Below are 19,746 nucleotides of genomic sequence, written 5' to 3'. Positions count from 1 at the left end.
CGTCAACCGCCTTTGATTTTTTGGGTCTGGATAAATAGAGACCAATCGTGGAAGGAGGTGAGCGCAAAAAAAAGTTAAATATAACAACACAATGATCAAATTTCAAAAACTTTAAAGCGATAGAAAACTGTGAGTATGACCAATAAAATTATTTTTTTGATTTTGCTCTCTCTATTATAGTTATTGAGTCGTAAAATGAGGAAATGTAATTTTTGGAATACCCTCGTATTTTAAACAATGAAATCTCGTTAATGTGAGTTCCTTGTTTCAGTGAAGATAAAGAGTAAAAGTAAGAGTTTTTAGTAAGTAAATAGACTTCTACTGAAAAATCACTGTCCTTCCCCTAAGCTCAGATCACTGAGGCATTACCCAGTGCATGGTAGTGATAACAAAAAAGGTTCTTCATCTCCTGTTTTTTTGTTCTTTTTTTGCATGTTTTAATTTTTGTCCTGCTCAATTTGGGAAATTATTTTTGTACCTGTATTGATTTTTACGAAGAATGTAGTAAATAGTAATGTTACGTAAAAAAGCTCTTTCGCTCTTTATTACTTGTACTTAATTCTAAAATGAACGTTGGTCGTTTTCAATAACTACTGAAAAGGAAAATGTATAATTGTATTCGCTCTTTTTTAATTCAGTCATAAAATGGAAGATGTTAATTTCGAAAAATTTGCACCAATGTAAATTGGGGTGAAACTGCAATACTACCTAGCTGGACTGCGGTGTTTCAAAATCTGCTCTCTTTTCATTTTATAGAAAGAAAAAAAACCAACACAGTTGCTTGAAATTTTCACAGAATATACTTCCCATGAATATATAGTCCAGGAAGTTTTCAAGATATGACGTTGAGTCAGTAATTTTTTATTCAGAAAATAAATCATGACAGGATCCCTGCAGCATCGCAAACTGAGACTCTCGTTCTTGCAGTTTCACCATTGATATGATACCAGATGATACCCACTGGTGGTATTTTTTAAAATCAGCTGTACTTATTAAAATCGTACATATTTATATAGCCCGTGTAAAATTTTTCGTTAGTGCAGAAACTGTGGGTCACGGAAGCCTCAAAATGCGTCTAAATAGATTACAAATTTCAAAAATTGTCAGGATCTTTTTGAATGCATCTATGCATTTTTTGCTGAGTGTTCAAAAAGGAAACATATTTATTTTATGCTAAAAGAAAAAAAAAAGCGTAATTTTTATGCAGAAACTGATGGAAAATCTGTGTCACGGAAGTCTCGAAATACGTCCAAATCGAGTTAAAATTTCAAAAATTTTCAGGATCTTTTTGAATGCATACTTGCATTTTTTGCTGAAAGCTCAAAAAGGAAACATAATTTTTCTGCAGACATTGATGGAAAATCTGTGTCACGGAAGCCTCAAAATGCGTCTAAATAGATTACATATTTCAAAAATTTTTGGACCCCCCCCCCGGACCCCCCTCCACACTGAGGGGTATTCCATACCTCCAGACCCCCCGGTAGTAGAGGGACCACACAAGCCTCCCCCCCCCCCCCAAACAAAATCCTGGCTACGCGCCTGATGTACCTATCCACTTAAATTTGTACTTTTCAACTACGAATATTAATGAATCATAAACTATGCTTGTCAAGTTGTTGCAAAAGAAAAATTTGTGATATTAAATTCATTTCCATGTGAATATGAGCCATTCAACTTTTTGTCAGAAGGACATAATTTTGATGCAGTACATACTTCTTAATATAAATTGAAACTGACACGGTATTTACATTAAGATGATGAATAGATAGGTTGGAATAGATAAATCAGGAAGATATTTTAGTCAATGACCTTTAAAAATTATATAAAACATAATCGCAGATTTTTGACGGTGCGATAGAAGTGCGCATTTTTTGAAACTTATTTGGAAGGAAACTCAAAACGCGCTCTGTTAGTTTGCTGGAGAGTTTACTCTAGTGTATTGCAGGATTGCATACCTTGCAGGATGTGATGTGTTCTTTTTCTTTCGTGGTCTGCTGTCTAGCTGCATCAGCATCTCAGTCCGTGTTCGTCCCGTCGTGACTCGTAAGTCGTGACCTTGAAGATTATTGATTACAGTGGTTTTGTTTATTTTTCAGGCTCACCTTCTCACCCTTCCTCCTTCCCTCCCTCCGCGGCATCCATTCATTTCACTTTTTCACCGGGAGAGAGATCGAAAGTGGTATTTCATTTCATATTTCTTACAAATTAGTGTTAGTTTTTCAGTGAAAATTCCATGCCTTTTTCGTTACTGCACTCTAAATCTCGTCTGCAATTTTTTAATTTTAAATCCCCTCTTGTAGCTCTTTGTTTTTCATAATGCAATCAGTGTGAGTAAGCTTTTTTTACGTATTTAAATTTAGTGTCTTTGTATTTTAAGATCATGCCTGTGACTAATCTAAGGATATGTATTATTCGTCTCCGTCTGCTTGCTGTTCTTTTGGAGATTGATCTGAAGATTTGAAAATTGGATCTTCATACTCAGCTAGAAATTGATGCCTTCTTTGGCCAAGAGACCTGTGAGGGGTTTTTTTATTCCGAGAAAAATGCGTTTGAAAGTTGGAAGTACTGCAACTTAGAAAGTACCCGTTACTTTTTCAAGAAGTTCGAAGGAACTTCCTGAGGGACATTCTGAGATTGCTGAAACTTAATATTAGTTTCCCTTCATTTTTTCCTACCAAGTTGTTAAGTTGAAATAAATTCCGCAAGGAGGCCGTATCACCCAAGATTGAGTTAGTTTTACTCTTTTTGTTTCAGGGGGGTTGTCCTCAATGAGGACGAACTGAAATATTTTCTCACTATGTATTTAACTTGAAATAAAACAAATTGTAGGCAATGAATATGGCCAGGCGTTGCCTACGAGAATGGAGAGGCCGTAACTAGTCAGTTCTGTGACGTCAAGCTAGTAGATATTTACCGAAAACAACAAGCATCTCCGGGTCATCAGTGCATCGATGAGTGAGGCAGTCGCTGCGTGGACCAATCAGAGTCGCTCTCGATCGGCCGAAGTTGCGCGAGCGGCCCGTTTGAATCTGAGTGGAGTAACGATTTTCGGTATTACGCATTCATTTCCTCGATATTCAGACAATGTCACAAATGAACTAGTTAGTTTTCTAAAGTGAAATTTCATCTTCTTTCTAAACGGTTCTTATGAAATTTTGCATCAGATCAACCCTGAAAGAGATATCGGCGAGAAATCATCGCGCGGCAAGCGTTCTCCCATAAGAACGCGTGTTAAACCGCGGCCGAGTTTCATCTACTAGTGTGACGTCACAGAATCGTAGTTACGGCCTCTCCATTCTCGTAGGCAACGGGCCAGGTAGTAATCTGCCAGGATTTTTTTGTGTTCATTTGTAAGGAGGATGTCTCCTTTCACAGGTTAACGTTATGTATCGTTTCCCATGGAGAAAGCTAAAGATGTCATTTGAGGCAGAAAAACTGACTCAATATATTTTAGTTACTACCACATCTATTTATCTTTCAACCGCCTGGTTTTCTGACAGTCAAAATTCCTTCTTTTTGGCAGCATGGACAGAGTCAGCGACGGAGATAGGGCGATTTATCAGTCGATGATGCATCAACACATGGCTGCTCAGCAGGTTGCTGCAATGCACCAGCACAAAATTAAATTGGACAACCCGTACGTTCCTCCAATCAAAGTGCCGCAGATTCCAATTTCACAAAACGGCATGGAGAATTCATATGCCAAAAATCCGGTCGATCAAGGTTCATACCAGCTTCTACCAGATGATGGTCTTGGTTTTGATGATGGTGTACGCATGCTTCGATCAATAGGAACATGGTAAGCTCTAGAGTTAGGATTCATACCCAAGCACACAGATTTAATTATTTGCTTTGTAACTAAGGTGCTGCTTCACTAGAAGTTGATTTACATCAAGATATAAAATAAATTTTGCTCTAATACCAGTTTTATTTCCAATTTGTAGCAAGTTTTTAAGGAATCAGTCTAGGAGCATGTCTGAGACATGTATTTTCAAAAAATCTCTTGCTAATATAAAATTGAAGCTGAAACATGAGGAATTGACAGAACCGTACAAAATATCATGTCAATGGTAAATTTTTATTCTCAATCACCTATAGTTGAATCAAGGAATGAGAACCTAAAATGTTCAAGTTTTAGTGATTACTTTAACAAATTGCTTTTCATTTCTGCACTATTTTTATATTTTTATTTTTTTCCAAATGTTAGCTTTTAATTGAATCGGCTCATGCAAAAACCGCTAATGTCCATTTTTTTCAAGTTTGAGATTTTTGGGTTAAAATACCCTCAGAGATTAGACACACTCATTAATGTGGTGAAAATATTTGTGCCTTAGGTTTGAGTCCCTTTTCAGGAGGGGCCGCGGTCTGAATCATGCGAAAACCGCTAATGTCCATCTTTCGTTATATGCCTTATAACATTGTGCAACAGATCAAAATGAAAAAATGTCTCCTGGATGACATAATGTGATCCTTATGCATTTTGAAGTGCTGAATCCGAAAATGACCTCCATTTTTTCAATCCCCCCCCCCCCCCCCCCAGTTTTGCGGGAAAGCCTATTTTACGCGGAAAAATTGGCATTTTTGGTGTTTTTCCGACTGTTAACCCTTGCAGAGTCTAGGTAAAATGTTTCTCATTTTCGTCGGACATTTTTAAAATGTATTTTGAATACACTTTGAGTCTGGAAAAGCTTTTACGATACACAAGTTTAGGCTTGAAAAAATCGGCGTTGCCGGAAATCTGGAGGCTGTTAGAAAGAAACCAAGATCATATTCAAATTCAACAGCTCAAAATACATCAGTTTCATACTACCATGGGTCCAGGAAAATTTATAAAAATAAAATGCATGCACAACAAATACACGTCGAATTTGTTCATCTTCCTGAGAAAAAGTTGCTTTTCCGGAAAACCGAGAGGTGAATGGAAAAATTAAGGTCATTTCTGAACTCATCAGATGCAAAGACATCGGTGAAATTGTATCTCATACCTGAGAAAAATTTTACCTAGATTCTGCAGTCGATAACAGCCGGAAAAACACTAATAATGCCCATTTTTCCGGGTTAAATCGGCTTTTCCGGATAATTGGAGGGTGATAGAAAAAAATGGAGGTCATATTCGGATTCAGCGCCTCAAAATACCTTCTGATAACCTTACCCAGGAGGCACACTTAAGCATATGCGTTTGCAATGTTTTAGAACCATCGCACAAATCATGCGAAAACCGCTAATGTCCAGTTTATTGCTGGTAGTTTCGTGGTGAATATGATATGATAAAATAAGATATTTCATTTATCATCTCAGCAGTTGAGGAAATCGACTCATCATACATATGAAGCCCGATCTAAATGAAGTTGTTAAGAACCAAAATGTTGACATTGTTGAATTCACTTGAAGTACATCCCAAGTCTCAAAAACAAAATCTGCCTATCTTTAAATTTTCAACTATCCAAACCTGATTTGAGGAATTGAGTACTACTTAGTTGTGTACTGTTAATCAACACATATTATAAAAGAACAGCCTCTCGCAGACCTATCATTCTGCAGAATCTGCTGCAACCTGAATGCAAATATCAAATTTTTCATTCTGGTAACATTCTCTTATCATTTCTGGATATGTCCTACAGGGGCACTGATTTTACAAACCACCCCAATCCATCTTTTATGGATCAGATGAATGGTTTTAACAACATTGAGGCAGAGCGTAAAGTGCCAGACAATCAGATGCCAATCATGAACAATTCAGGACCACCGCCTAGCAAATTGAAGACGAAGGGAGAGAACAACAATAAGTCCTTCACTTGCACTGAATGTGGGAAAGGCCTTGCAAGGAAAGATAAACTCGTAAGTTCTCTTCTTTGATTTCAAAACAAAACCTCCGGGCCTAAATTCATTAAAATGTAATTTAAAAATTATTTGTAAAAATTTCTACGTATGTGAATTACATCTTGCAAGCTGCATGAGAATTTCAGTTTTTGTATACTTTTCTTGAGCTGACTCAATTGAAGTAAAAAAACTAGTGGAAAGTACTCATAATACGTTGTGCTAGAAGTTTTTCCTCTTATGTGCCCAAATCTTCATTGTGATATCCTTAACATTTTCCATCAAAGAAAAATGTACATATATTGTTGAACATATAAGTTGTAAAAGTTGACAAGGGTATGTAGCTCATCTCTAAGTTTCATTGGAAATTGACAATTGAGCAACATGAGAAAATGTCATGTTAGGTGAATATGGGCAAGACTGGGATCGACTCGTATGTCAGGAAAAAGGGATCTTCGGAATAATTAAGGCCCTCCAGCTGTTGAGCATCTGACAATTCGAGGTGACGTAAGGGGTCTTGGAAACGATTTTATGGCTCGACGTACGTCAACATTGTGAAGTGAAAAATGGATTCTATGACTAGTTTGCAGCTTTTGGAGCTTGATTGCTTAGCTATGAGCGATGGCAGAATAGTGAAACAGACGTGGAATCATCTAAAAGGAGGAAAGCACCCAGGAAAGATGAGATCTCAAAGAAAGATGGGAGATGTTAAAAGATGGCAAGGAATTGTATGATAGAGAAGAGCAGAAGATGTATAAAATTTTAGAGGAAGGTAGAGAAAAAAGGAGCATTACGATAGACAGAGAGAGACAAGCCAGAGGACTTGGGGTAGTTAGACTATCTAAATCTGAGACTTTCACCCTGCTAATGGTTTGCAAGGGCTTCGATTGATTTAAAAAATGCCTTGCAATTCTGGCAAAGGTTACTAAATATAACACCTTTAAGTTTAAAGAAATACTCCCCTCATCCGTGATAGCCTTGATTTGGTTGTCAGTAAGCTTTGATGTTGAAAGAAAGAGTGAAGGTTCTCATAATCTACTCACTTTTGTTAAGGTGATTCATATGCGTATTCACACGGGTGAGAAGCCGTATGTCTGTGAAGTTTGCAAAAAAGCATTTGCACGAAGGGACAAACTTGTCATCCACATGAACAAGCTGAAACATATAACGCCGAGCAACCTGGCTCCACTGGGAAAGCGACTAGCAAGTACGAGCCCTGCGACAGCAGACAAAGCGGTCAACGTCACTGAGAAAAAATTAGACGCCATCTACAATCCAACTACTCCTCATCCACAACCCACCTCAACACAAGTGACACAAGTAAGAATGAACTAGTAACTACATTAATTCAGATTTTTTAGTTTGATTTTTTGCTCTTTTTGCGAGTAGAAAAATATTACTTTGTCCTTGATTATGCCTAAGTTCTGAGGAATCAATAAGCACAGGGTATTTTTGAAATCTTTTGAAGTGTCAGCAAAGAAGGGCATGAGCTGGACCAAAAGGATAAGTTGAAAAGAACTCAGAGAATGTTCTGAAATTATATCTCCTTATTCTCAGAGAATGCGTGAACAAATAAACAGCGCACGGAATACGGAGAGATTTAGCGCTGGGTAAATTTTGATATGATGTTGCTGATTGTGAGCCCCCTGAACACAATAAGCTTTTGAAATCGAACTTTCTGTGCGCCAATCCCTAGAAGCATGCTGAAAAGTGAATACGACCTTCTTACATGCAGTATCTGGTAGATATGTTGCAACTTCTTATTGTTGATCAAGGCTTGCTTTTATTTTCTTGCAGACTGGCAAGATAGGATAAACATCACAAGAATCAAATTCCTCCGTTTGATAATAGTGAGGGGCGTAATGTTCACATAGCTGCACAGTTCCACATTTCAATCAGAAATCGCTGTTAAAAAGGCTAAAAAATTCACTTTTCAGCCCTGCTTTTGGCAGATTGGCATATAGTATGATTGGCTCTAAAAGCTCATCATGCTCAAGAGGATGTGAGAAACACATAAAATAATATTGAAAGGCTGGCTCTCAATTTCTTGGTACTCTTTGAATAGTCCTTTGCATGCAAGTTGCAGAGTTTTTAGGAATCAAGTGGGATGAGGAGCATACCTGTATCTGCCGGAACTGTTAGAGGTGTCATCCACTGCTTTCTACGTCTTGCGAGCTTATCTAATACATTAATGTACACTTTTCAAAATGAATAAATATGTTTAATGAACACCTGTAAATATGCCTTATGTTCTGTATACATTCAATCATTCTTGAAAAGTCGTAAAAGTAGCGCTTGACAGGACCTAAATATTCTTCAATTTTTCCCAGATCTTTTAACCGATATCTATAGTTATATGTGACTTTAATCTCCAACAGTTGAGTAACAGACCTCTTCATTGTTGTTTTAGCCTTTGAGTTGGTGTTGCGATGTTTGCGGAAAAGCACTATCATCGCGCGACGAGTGGGCTGTCCATGTTTGTTCACATCAAACTCAAAAATTACCACCAGAAAACCACTACTGTATTGTTTGCCATCAGTCATATGCTGATCGTACGCAATTTATGTTCCATCTCCGAGCACATTTCAAACAGCGGGAGATGACAGGTCTGTCTACCTAATACACTTTTGACCAGTTTAACACAAATCAACCATCAAGGAAAGGGAAATATTGGTCATCAATCCTGAAATTGGGAGTCAAGCTTCATCTTTAAAACATTAATGTGTTGGCCTAATGACATAATTTATGGAGAATTTTTGAAGATGTTGATAGTTCTCCAATTTCCTATGATGTCAAAATTATTTTTACCTTCAAGACCAATTTTTGTTACCAAGTTGCATATCAATAGTGAAATTTAACACACAAAAACGCTTGCACCGTGAGGAGATGCAAAAGTTTTTTGTGTCAAAGGGCGTCCATAAATTATGGAACTTCCAGGAGAAGGGCAAGGGCTCTGCTATCGTTATGCAATGTGACAGGGTTTGATATGGTGTTTGTTAGAGCATCCTTTTTTTCATTTTTTCATGCTTCATTCACAGTAACCTTTATCTATTTGACCGATTTAAAATATACGTTATGTAACTTAATACGCGTAGTGTAAACATTACACAAATTTTAAAGAGAGTTTTTAACGCAGGATAAAAAGGAACCCAGGGTTGAGTGGGTGTCCTATAATCCCAAGTATATTCCTAACTTCATTATTGATTTTAATGTTCAATAATTCTTTTACTTTGAAAATGGTAAACATTAACAATTCAATTGAGCTGAACGAAGTTGAACCTATACTTTTTCACCTTTTGAAGGATGCCTCCACAAAATATTTAAAATTTTCTCAAGATTTTTAAAAATCTAACCAGAAATTTCCTATTCCTTAGATGAAAGTCTTTTCATACCTACCCTAATGAACATTTTTTCGCCAAGAATTCTTCATCTCTCATGTCATTCAAAACATAACCCTTCTGAATGGTAATCATATATTTTATGTAATTTACTCTTTCATACGAATTTCATATCACTTGTTGATCATTGCAAATTTTGCCGTAGTTGCTCAAACTTCAGGGAGTAGTTATTAACACAACGTTTTTCCGCTTATTTTCCAAGCTTTTTCCGCGTAATGTGTTTTTCAGAAGATGAAGAATCGTAATTACTTGGAATAGATTTTTTTCTGTCCGGAATCCTAGTTGCTCGATGGATTCACGTGACCCCATGATTTTTTTTGATAGTGGGTTTTTTTATCTCTATTGAGTTTCCATGTCCGAAGGTCTACAAGTAGAAGTCATATCACTCATTTTATTGATTTAATTTTAATTAAAACTTAATTAGTCACTATGATTTTTCAGAGCCACGGACAATTATTCAGCTATCCGCAACTCCTAACAGTATGAATGAGCGAGCATCTAATCTAGCCTTAAATCTAATTAAAGGCAATATCTACTGATAAATTGATCTCAGGTGTAACCTTTTTTTCTGAAGGTTAAGTTTCTCTAAAATTTGTTTCCTATTGCAGATTCTGAGACTGATTTTTAATCAAATTCTTAAGGAATGTTAAAGAAGACTGTATTTACTAATCTAAGCCAACAGAAATTCTTGTACTGTGTGGTAATCAAGAGACGTGTATTTGTGTGTCCATATCTTTACCTCACATACCCAACAGCGCTGACTGTGAATCAAAGAAAATATAAAGGGCGCATCACCAAATTTTTTATTATCTTTTAACTAGCTTCTCTACAAGTAAGATTTTCTGCCCTGGAGTTTCATTGTTGTGGAACAACAGTTCAATGTATTGTAGCAATTTGATGCAAAATCTTGAAACTTTAAGCCAGACAGCTTGAAGGGTAAAGTCACAACCCTTTGGCTCTCAATAAAATTTTAAAAAAATATTCACAAGATCTATCCACAAAGATAGTATTCTATTTGATCTAACAGTGCAATACTCTTTTCCTAATCAAATCCTGCATTTATTTCTTTTTTTGACTTATTTTATTTTTGTGTCAATGTTTCTCCAAACTTATGAACAGGGGCAATGTTTTTTATTTTTTTTTTCAAAATCAAAGTTATCTTCAAATTTTATCAGATCAATGCTACATATTTTATGCCAGTTTGACCACAATCAGCACAATCATATCTCAAGACAAATCACATTAATGGTTCAAAACCCAACCTCACTATTATAGGTTGCGGTAAGTTAATTGCTGTCTTCCAGTCAAAGTTTAAGAAATATAAACATCTTGTATACGTTCCAAATAATTTTTTAGGACACTAAAACAGGAAAAGAATTAAGTTATTTGCCTTATCATGCATTTTTTAATTTATCATTGATGAGGCTTAAACTTTTTTACTTTTTTTTATTACTTTTGAAAGGACTACACACACAATACCAAGAAATTCGACTCAGGTTCTTGGAGATTTTTTTATATGGCGCTCCCTATGATCTTTTGAATAAAATAAGCTTATAAAATCGAAATTTCTCGATGCCAGTTTTGAGAATATTGTTTCTGAAAAGAACGTTCTTCAGCACTTCCACAGGCGTAATCAAGTTGGAAAATGTAAGTGAAATAGGAGTGGGCCTAGAAGTGCATTTTGTGCTGGCCTGGGAGATAAGACTCAGTTCAAAACCAGAGGCTTTGCATCCTCAACTCAGCAAAAGTGTCATTTCTCACCATGATAGCAGGTGTTAAATTGCCAAAAAGTGCACTTTTCAGATTCAATTTTCTTGAGATTGGCACTTAGACAGTTTGACAAACCTTAAGAGATCGTAAGGAATGTCAGATAAAACACTTTTGAAACATAGCAAGCACTGCATTTCTTGATATTGTGCGTGTAGCTCTTAAATACAAATTGCAATATTTACTTTTCTTACTTTACTCTAATTAAAAATTTTCATGTTTTATTTTTCAAAATGTATTACAATGGTCCAGGTTATTGTTTAAACCATTCATTGATTTTCACTCTTATAACTTAGAAAACTTCTTTACAGTTGCAAAAATCTCAGGTGAATCATCAGTAGCACAGAAAAAAAGTCTTATTTTAGGACGATAGTCATTTTGATGAATAGAAAACACATTCTCGTTTGTGTGTATCATCTACTCTGTAGGAGACTTTAGTTGTGAATAAAGATTCAAATCGGTACAATATTTGTATGCAGTATCATGTAGTACAAACTGTTACAAATTCTTTTTAACTATTTTTTTACACCATTTCTAATTTGTAGGTAGGGAAGTATTCTCAGGAAAGTAACTCAAAATTTTTGTACATAGGTCATTTTTCTCATATATTTTTTATTTCAGTGGCCCATCTTTCCCTTCTGGTTAATTTTTTATTTATTTCTTTAAAATTCATAACTTTGCCAATGATGTTCCCTTATGTAGAAATTTCTCCAGGCAGAGCTTGATAGGAAGGTGCTTCAATAATTTTACACCCTTAGCAGATCAGAATGTATTCAATTTTGCAAACTTATGTGTTTGTTGTGCAATGTGTTTTATTGTAACAATATGAAAAGTATTATGAGAAGTAGTGAAGAATAATTTTTTAAGTGATTTTACAGAGTTGCAATTCCTCATCTGCAACTTCTTAAAAGAAATTATTCTTGATAGCGGAATGAAGCATCCATCCAACATTTTTTATTGTAGATTTCATGATTTTAAATGTTTGAAACTTTGACAGTTGACAAATACCTTACTTTAAGTGTGAGAGGAATATTCAATATGGTAGTGGTTTCTCCGCCTTACCATGTGAATTGTGTAAGGGGAAAAAATACACTGGTTTTTTTTCATTTTCCTTTCTTCATAATTTTTTACAATTACCTTTCACCAGAATATTAGTTTTAAAATTAAACAAAAATTACCAGACTGATGAATTAACATTATCATTGCTCATGTAGCCTGTTTTATGTGCTAATGTATGCACGAATGAGTCCTTATGTATATGTATGATGTAAAATTGTATCCTGAGGATGTAAATATTTATTTCTGGGAATAACTGTTCTCATCGGATCACTTAGCCGTAACTTTGATAAGCATCTAATGGAAGAAGACTTATCTTGCCATCAAGAATTCAAAATGGAAAATCTTCTTTCCTAAAAATACTTGTTATCTTAGATGAATCACACTATATCGATTTTTCGTACAGTCAACTCTGCTTGATTGGGACACTGGTTAATTGGAACACATGGTTGGCATTTGCATAGGTGAGAGGTTAAACACTAAGAAGTGGCCCGAATTGTATATTTGTATAGGAAAAGTAAGAAAGGAAGAAAATAAGGCAAAAAAAATTTCATGGTGAAAAAATTAGCGCAGACATGGCTAGGGCTGATCAATGGAAAACAGAGACACTTCCTAGCATTTTAGAGAGGCATTGTGCTGCTTACATTTACAATGCTGATGAATTTGAATCGTTGTATAGGGCGACTTCAGATGGCTCTCTTTGTTTCAAATCTGAAATTTTTGGTGGCGCAAAGAAGGCCATGTACAGAATTTCTGTGCTGACATGTATAAATATGGCTGGCACCAACAGAGGAGAGTATTTTTATACTGATGGTGCGGAGCTGGGACAAGACCAGTGTTGTTTTCTGTAATTTTCTCCAATTTGACCATTTCCTCGCTTTTTGCGATGTCTCCAGGATAACTTACGTTTAACGGGACATCTGCATTGCCAGGAAGAATGTTTCCCAACTAAGGGGTGTTGCCAGTACTTTTTTTAATTTTTTTTTTCGCGGTAGATTTTAATATTTTTCCAAAAGATAAAATTTTGAAAACTTGACTTGTAGCTTTGCTAAGTTAAGGTCTATTTGCTCATGGTTCATCACTAGAAGATTCTTAAATATTATGTTGTAACACCAATGTAATCATGATTTATTAGGCATAATACTAAAATCTTTGGAGTAATTATGATGAAGCTGTGAAACAACGTGTTCACTAAGTGTTCCGATGAGTGAAATAAAGTTTCGACTCTGGATGTTCTTCCAGCAATTTTTTATGAAATCATTTTTAAATCTTTTGTATTTTAGTTTTATGTATCAAGTTAGTTAATCTATCCGTGATATCTGCAATTGAAGACAGTGAAAAAGGAGGAATCATGAGAATGTATCAATAGTTCATATTAATTATTTACCTTTAAATATTTTTTTGGGGGTAATTTTTGTAATTCTATCTTTGTAATTTTTTTCTTTGTCATGCAGCTTTTAAAACAATCATTGCAAACATTTTTTCTAGTCTAAGAGACTTCTAAATTCTGACAACCCGCAATTTTTTTGTTCGGAATTTTTGAGATAAGAGTGAAAGTGTTTGGTTTGCTTAAATCATCTAATAAGATCATTTTCACCCAAATCTGCTCTTCCAGAAACATTTCGAGTAATTTTCAAGGATCAAAGTCAAACGCTGTTCATTTTTCTAAAGCCCTGATTTATTAAAAGAGACAAATGATCATGCCTATTCATTTTAATTAGTTCATCATGAAATCATAAGCGTTATTAGTTTTTCATAAACTTTAGTTTGAAGGCCACTTTGTTTTTTCAGAAATCTACCTCTAGCCTTTGTTTCAAGGTCATCTGGTGGAGATTACGTATCGCTATTGCGGTGTCTCGAAATTTCTGCTCCTAATTTATATTTTCAAAGAGAAAGAAACCAACTCTATAGCATCAAATTCATACAGAATAATTATGCTACCAGAGAAATTTTTAAAAAAATAAAGTCGAACAGTTTTCCAAAAAAAAATGAAGACTGGAATTTTGCATTTCGACCATCAATATACACCTACAAGAAGCCAATCTCCGTTAGATGCCTTGTATAGATCTACTTCTTTTCCGATAGTTTACCCATTTGTCTCAATGATACTGTGACCAAACTCTTCAGCTCTTTTGACACAAGCAGTTTAGATTGTTCTGATGGTTCAGAGAGAGTTATTGGCATCCAATTTGCCATCAGTTTGCAAGAAGGGTTTCCTCTCATTGCATGAAATCCACCAGCTGCAATTTTAGAACTTGGTTTATTGCAGTTGCCCCTTGAATCAACCAAAGGTAGAAGGTTTTCTCATGGTTAGGGTGAATTGAACAAATCAGCAATAGCTCTGATTTCCAATTGGTCGAGTAGTAGAATCTCTAGCAGTAATATCAATCACTCCGACTTGTGACCTCAAAAAACATCTGCAGTTGTCAGTCTGAACAGTGTGTGTCAGGTCAGGAGTAATTTACTCTAAAATCACAATTGAGTGCAATATTCCAGGAGGATTTCTCTTGCTTTTTTTTGTTTTCCACCTTAATTACATGTATTTTTTTTTTTTTTACCTCGTGGTTTGAACTGTTATTTATGCCCCCTTTATCTGTAGTTGACTTTTTGTTCATTTTTTATTCAGAAGAGGTGCATTCACTCCTCAGAGAGGTAATTTTGTATTTCATTCATAAATATTGTTCATGTTTTGTTCTTTGTTCTTTTTTTATTTTACTTTTCATTATCTAACTTCATCCATAAGAAATGCAGGCAGTTATTCCTAAGGAAAGCACTATCCTACTCAACATTTTACTCAATCAAGATTTCAACTTCCAGTTTCCAGTCTTGTTGGTTCAGTAGAAGCGCTAAATAATCCTCTCCGGTAATTTCCTTTTTTTTTTCAACAACAAAAACCAATTATTGAAAATGTTTAGTCCTATAGATTTACCAGTGATAAGTTAGCATTGAAGGACAGTAAAACATCAGTGAAAATATGAACCTCTACTTTTATTATTAGCGCTGTTGAAACTATTTTGCACTGAAAAAAACATTTTTTCCTGTTATAAAATGCCTCCTTGTTTTTCTCGGCTTTATAAGTGTACCCAGGTGTCACTGTTTTACCCAATGCTGTTGCTATTCTTGTCGCAGAACACAAATGAATGTATTTTCCAAAAGTAATATTTACTGTACCGCATTAGTAAATTATGGACTAAGTCATTTTGTAATGAACCCTCTCTTCTATACACATTGTAAGAAACATACAAGGTTAGGTTGGCACCCGGTAAACTGTTTTTACTGGCTTTCGTCTTTACCACCACACCAGTTTACAAATTTTCAACAATTTTAAAAAGCCATAGATACATTAGTCTCGAACATGAAAAAGTCTTCATTAAGTGAAGTATTAAAAATCATAAAATAGTCTAAATTAACTGAAATTGCCACTTGTCACTCGAGCCATTCATGCAGAGTTCATTTAAACTATTTTATGATGGAAGTTAAACGCATTAAAATATGTTCTTTGTGCAACTGTTTCTTCCTGAAAATTTCAGAACACTTTGACTAAGCCTTTTTAAGTTTTTAAACCTATGCCAAATGAGTGTCCAATATCCCTGGTACTAGATACAAAACCCAACTGCATTGGGTGTTAGAATTTAAAAGACCAAAGAATTTGAGAGTTTCTACGCTTTATTCTTTCATCTGAATCCAATATTTCTTTCCTTACTTTTGGGAAGACATTAATTCATGTGTCAATCATCATTTTTGTATGTTTCTTAATCAACAATACCCTCTGTATCATTTGTATCCCAAAAGTGCGCATCCCTTGTGTATTTAATTCTTTAATCATGTAATTGTTATAAATCTTGTATCTAATTCTTGTACTCGCAAAACAAATTGCAGAATCTCAATATAAATAGTAAGAACATAGACCTTTTGTCTTCTTTAATTAATCAAACTCATCGCATCTTCAGCTGCAGTATTGTGGAACTAGGCGGTCTCTCCGTGGTTGCTACTCTGCCTAACCTCTGGCAAGCTCTCCGCACTTTGATGAGAGCCTCTGCAGCAATACTAGATCTCAATTCAAAATACTGAAGGCAGCTTGTTCATCTACAGATTATTATGTGCTAATAGCCAACAAACCATGAAGATTAGGACGAGAGGTCTCTAGATTAGACCAACTATGACAAAAAATGAAACTTCTGGAAGTCAGCGAATTAACAGGGATGATAATGATTAATGGCATTAGCTCTCAGAAAGCACTAATTATCCAAGAAATTCTCAAGTAGTCAAGGAAAATTGAGAATAAGGAGAAGATGTCAAGAGGAGAAGGAAAAAATTGAATTCTTGAATCAGTAGGTACTTTAGCATGTATGTGCGATGCAAGAAGAAAATTTACCAAGACTTAGTCAATAAATTGACCGATTAAGCACAATTGAGGTGCTTGGAGGGCAGAAAAAATAAGTAGATGTAGTATTTTTCTATTTCAAGAAATGCGTTTTTAACGTTTCAAAATTACGTGGAGCCTTTGGTATGGCGTAAAGATAAAGTTCAAACTCACTTTTTTGACGTTCTGAAAATTGGATTTTAGAGAGAAATTTTTCTCAGAATATGTTTTCAGACTAGTTTCAGTTTAAATTATTAATATTTCAATTTTTTCAAAAACTGCACTCATCCCACGTGGGATGAATGCTTGTCTAAACTCCTCAATTTTGACAATGGTGGCCATGCAGGGTTTCCTGAGTTGATATCCGAAGATTTAAATATTAATTTCGTAGGCTGCAGTTGGCCTTTTTTGCCACATGGGATTTTTCTTTTTGTCTTTTTAACGGAGTTAAGGCTCTTCAAAGTTCTTTGAAGAAGTACAATTTCTAAATCACAACACAGCTATCAATCAAATGATAAGAAATTAAGTCGGTGAAGGTAATTTTATGTCTTCTACCCATTATTTATTTCTTCAAGGATAACTAATCAAAGTGTTTCCTTGCAATTTTAAGTCACATTTTCAGGATGAGGGAAGAAAATCATAGAAAAATGGGCTAGTTGCTAGTTAATCATAAAAAAAAACAAGTCGGTCATTTTGAGTTCACGAATGACGTTTCCAATGCTCATGCTGGGCATTGGATGTTCTCCCAGTAAAGTGTAAAGTCTCCAAATACGTACTTCACTTCAAATTAATTTTTTTAAATTATAAGGGTTCGAAAAAATGAATGATCATTTAGGTATTCCTTTGTAACCACCACAGTCCTTTTCTTTGATTATTGTCCCAGTTTGATTTTTGTTGCCATCTTGAAGTTTTGTGACGTCAGGCGGGTACCACTTTTGCCAGGCGACTACCGAATCCGAATCTGTAGCGCGCATTTCAAATCTTCGCCTGCTCTCAACAAGATTAGAACAAGATGAGGACGAGAAGCATTGTTTGATAAGTGAGATGACGATGAGATATAAATTAGATATAAATGATCCGTCACATTCCTACCTAGAAATGTGCCTGTTCCAGCTGAATTTAGTTTTTTATTTCTGAATGATGAAAGAATCTCAAAGGATCGAAATATGACTAATTACTAGCTCTGTAGCTTGCAAGATAACGCCCTTACCTGAGTTATGAATTTTTCCAGTATCGTTGAAATATAAGTAGAGTACCTAGTAGCGGCACCCAGTGTCACAGTATGTCATACCTATTTGATGTACCTAGGTAATTCTCATCCAAATAAGAGAAGAATAAATATTTACCTTCATTAACACCAAGTAGACGAAAGTTCCACTGTGAACTTAGTTGGCCAATAAAAATGCAAACAATGAAGCAATTATTTTTATTTCCTGACTCCAAATGGTAAGAATTATGGTAAGAACTCTAAGGCATAGTAAAAACTGTATTTATCATTCCTTAATAAATACAAGGTTGACTGTTTGCATGGAAATGATAGTACATTAGTTGGCGGCTTATCTATTATTCTAAACTTTAGATTAAGTTGATGAAGGTAGCAGGTTGTTGTCAGCAAGAGCTGTTGATATGAGTATGTAGTTTAGAATGGTCAATTTTTAATTCTGCCAGAGGAGCATCATTAGTATTTAATACAAAACTCTCAGGGGTCTCTGGATACTATGCCACCTCTTATCAAGAATGTTTATGCTAATTTTGTTGCTATGTGGTGATGGGAGAGATAATTTCAAGATTATTTTGGTAAAAGTCGGACAAATATGAGGATGCCAAGTTTATAAGAAAATCTCACAAACCAAAGTGAACATTGTTTCATGCCTCTGCAATTTTCAGCTTCGGGCTAGGTTCTCGCAAGAAGGTCAGCACAACGCGCTGATCAAACTTTTGTGGAATTTCTTGTTAATTTTAGAATGTGTGCCAAAGTCACAGTAAGTATTCCACAAAAATTGCAAATCTGAAAAATCTAGAAAAATAACAAGTACCTCTCAGCCTCCGCGCTATTCGCACCCCTGCTAATAAATGTTGGAGAATAGAGAACACTTTACCCTCAAAACATTACTCGCACTGATTTTAAACTAATATGTAATTATATGTGTACGATGGTGGATCTGAGCTGTACTTACTTACCAAACTTTGTTGAGCGAAGTTGTTACTTAGGGGAAATTCATTAACTGCTGCCAAGGATTCACAAACACTGACCTTGATAAATATTTCCGACATATACTTGAGATACAGTCAGATGTTTGGAATTCTGGACATTCAGTTATTGTTCACATACAAAAGAAATTGACTAACAAATACAACCGTTTTATATTTACATAACTGCTCAACAGAACATACCGACAGTTGTGATTAGTTTCTCGACAGCACTCTGATAGCGGTAGGATAGCTAAAGGATCCCTACCCTGCGGCAAAAATGGAGTTGATTGAAATTTTGATTCACATGGTGCTAATGCTGTCAAGACTCAAGACAAAATTACACTCCACGCACAGTCAAAGAGTATTTTGATAAGTAAGATTATCCATTAAGGAAGTTGCACAAATCAAAATCAAACCGAAGGACACGGACAAACCAAGGAGCCAGCCATAGCCAGCTCAGAAACTCGGCAATTCAGTTTCTCTCACTGCAAAAGGTGGAACCATCCAAAGTACCATCAATGTTAAGTTGAAGGGGTGAATTACTTATTTAAAGAGTGCTAAGTCATTTTGGGACTTTTTCGAAGAGATTTAAAGGAAAAAATTGGAAAATGCTCAACTATAAAATGAACGTAAACAATCCGCCATTGTATCAAAGCTGACGCACAAATGAAACAAGCGCTAAACACAAGGGTAAAAAGTACATACGTAAATTGATTTTGTTTTATAAGGAAAATGGTGAAAAAGTTAGGAAATTCATATTGGAAATTGAAGCTTTAAGATATAAAGAACTTCAGATAATTAATACAGTTTATTTAGAAACGGAGTTAAAGAAGGCAAAGTTAAGGAAACTCAGAAGGAACAGGGTATTTTGGAGGAAAGGGTTGGTATGTCTAGAATTGAATCGACGTATCGACGTATCGAACAGCGACTATCGGTAGTCTCGAAAAACCCCTGTAAAATACGCACTAACACGATAAGCGGTTACATCAGATCTTATGGGAGCGCACTCACACATACAAAAAATCGCTTTTTCAAGCGATTTTTTACAAGAGAACAGAGGAGAATCTCACTAGCGATCGAGATTTTTCGAGATTTTACATTGATTAAATAGGCCAGACCGAAAGGAAAGTTCTCTCCAGTTGATCACTGGGA

At 35.4% G+C, this 19,746-nt stretch overlaps 1 protein-coding gene across 2 annotated transcripts; it reads left to right on the top strand.

Moving 5' to 3' along the window:
• The first annotated feature begins 2,070 nt into the window (after nucleotides 1–2,070).
• Nucleotides 2,071–10,891, top strand: LOC109043839 (uncharacterized). Of its 2 annotated transcripts, none has more exons than XM_072298229.1 (6): nucleotides 2,071–2,327; nucleotides 3,524–3,799; nucleotides 5,622–5,838; nucleotides 6,871–7,137; nucleotides 8,228–8,423; nucleotides 9,657–10,891. In XM_072298229.1, exons 1-6 carry the CDS (start codon nucleotides 2,317–2,319, stop codon nucleotides 9,752–9,754), a joined length of 1,065 nt encoding a protein of 354 aa, XP_072154330.1. In that variant the 5' UTR covers nucleotides 2,071–2,316; the 3' UTR covers nucleotides 9,755–10,891. The 2 variants fall into 2 exon arrangements, with proteins under 2 accessions (XP_072154330.1, XP_072154331.1); XM_072298230.1 differs by having other exon boundaries at nucleotides 2,074–2,327; nucleotides 9,824–10,891.
• Nucleotides 10,892–19,746: the final 8,855 nt, after the last annotated feature.

This window comes from Bemisia tabaci, chromosome 3, assembly GCF_918797505.1.
Source record: "Bemisia tabaci chromosome 3, PGI_BMITA_v3".
Classification (NCBI taxonomy): Eukaryota; Metazoa; Arthropoda; class Insecta; order Hemiptera; family Aleyrodidae; genus Bemisia; species Bemisia tabaci.
Note: the sequence above shows the minus strand (reverse complement) of the source record. Positions and strands in the feature narration are given on the sequence as shown.

Bases quoted from the DNA above. Each gene is read 5' to 3' on its own strand.
- LOC109043839 (XM_072298229.1), top strand. The intron at 3,800-5,621 runs GTAAGCTCTAGA...TATGTCCTACAG, and splicing joins CTTCGATCAATAGGAACATG to GGGCACTGATTTTACAAACC. The intron at 8,424-9,656 runs GTCTGTCTACCT...ATGATTTTTCAG, and splicing joins CAAACAGCGGGAGATGACAG to AGCCACGGACAATTATTCAG.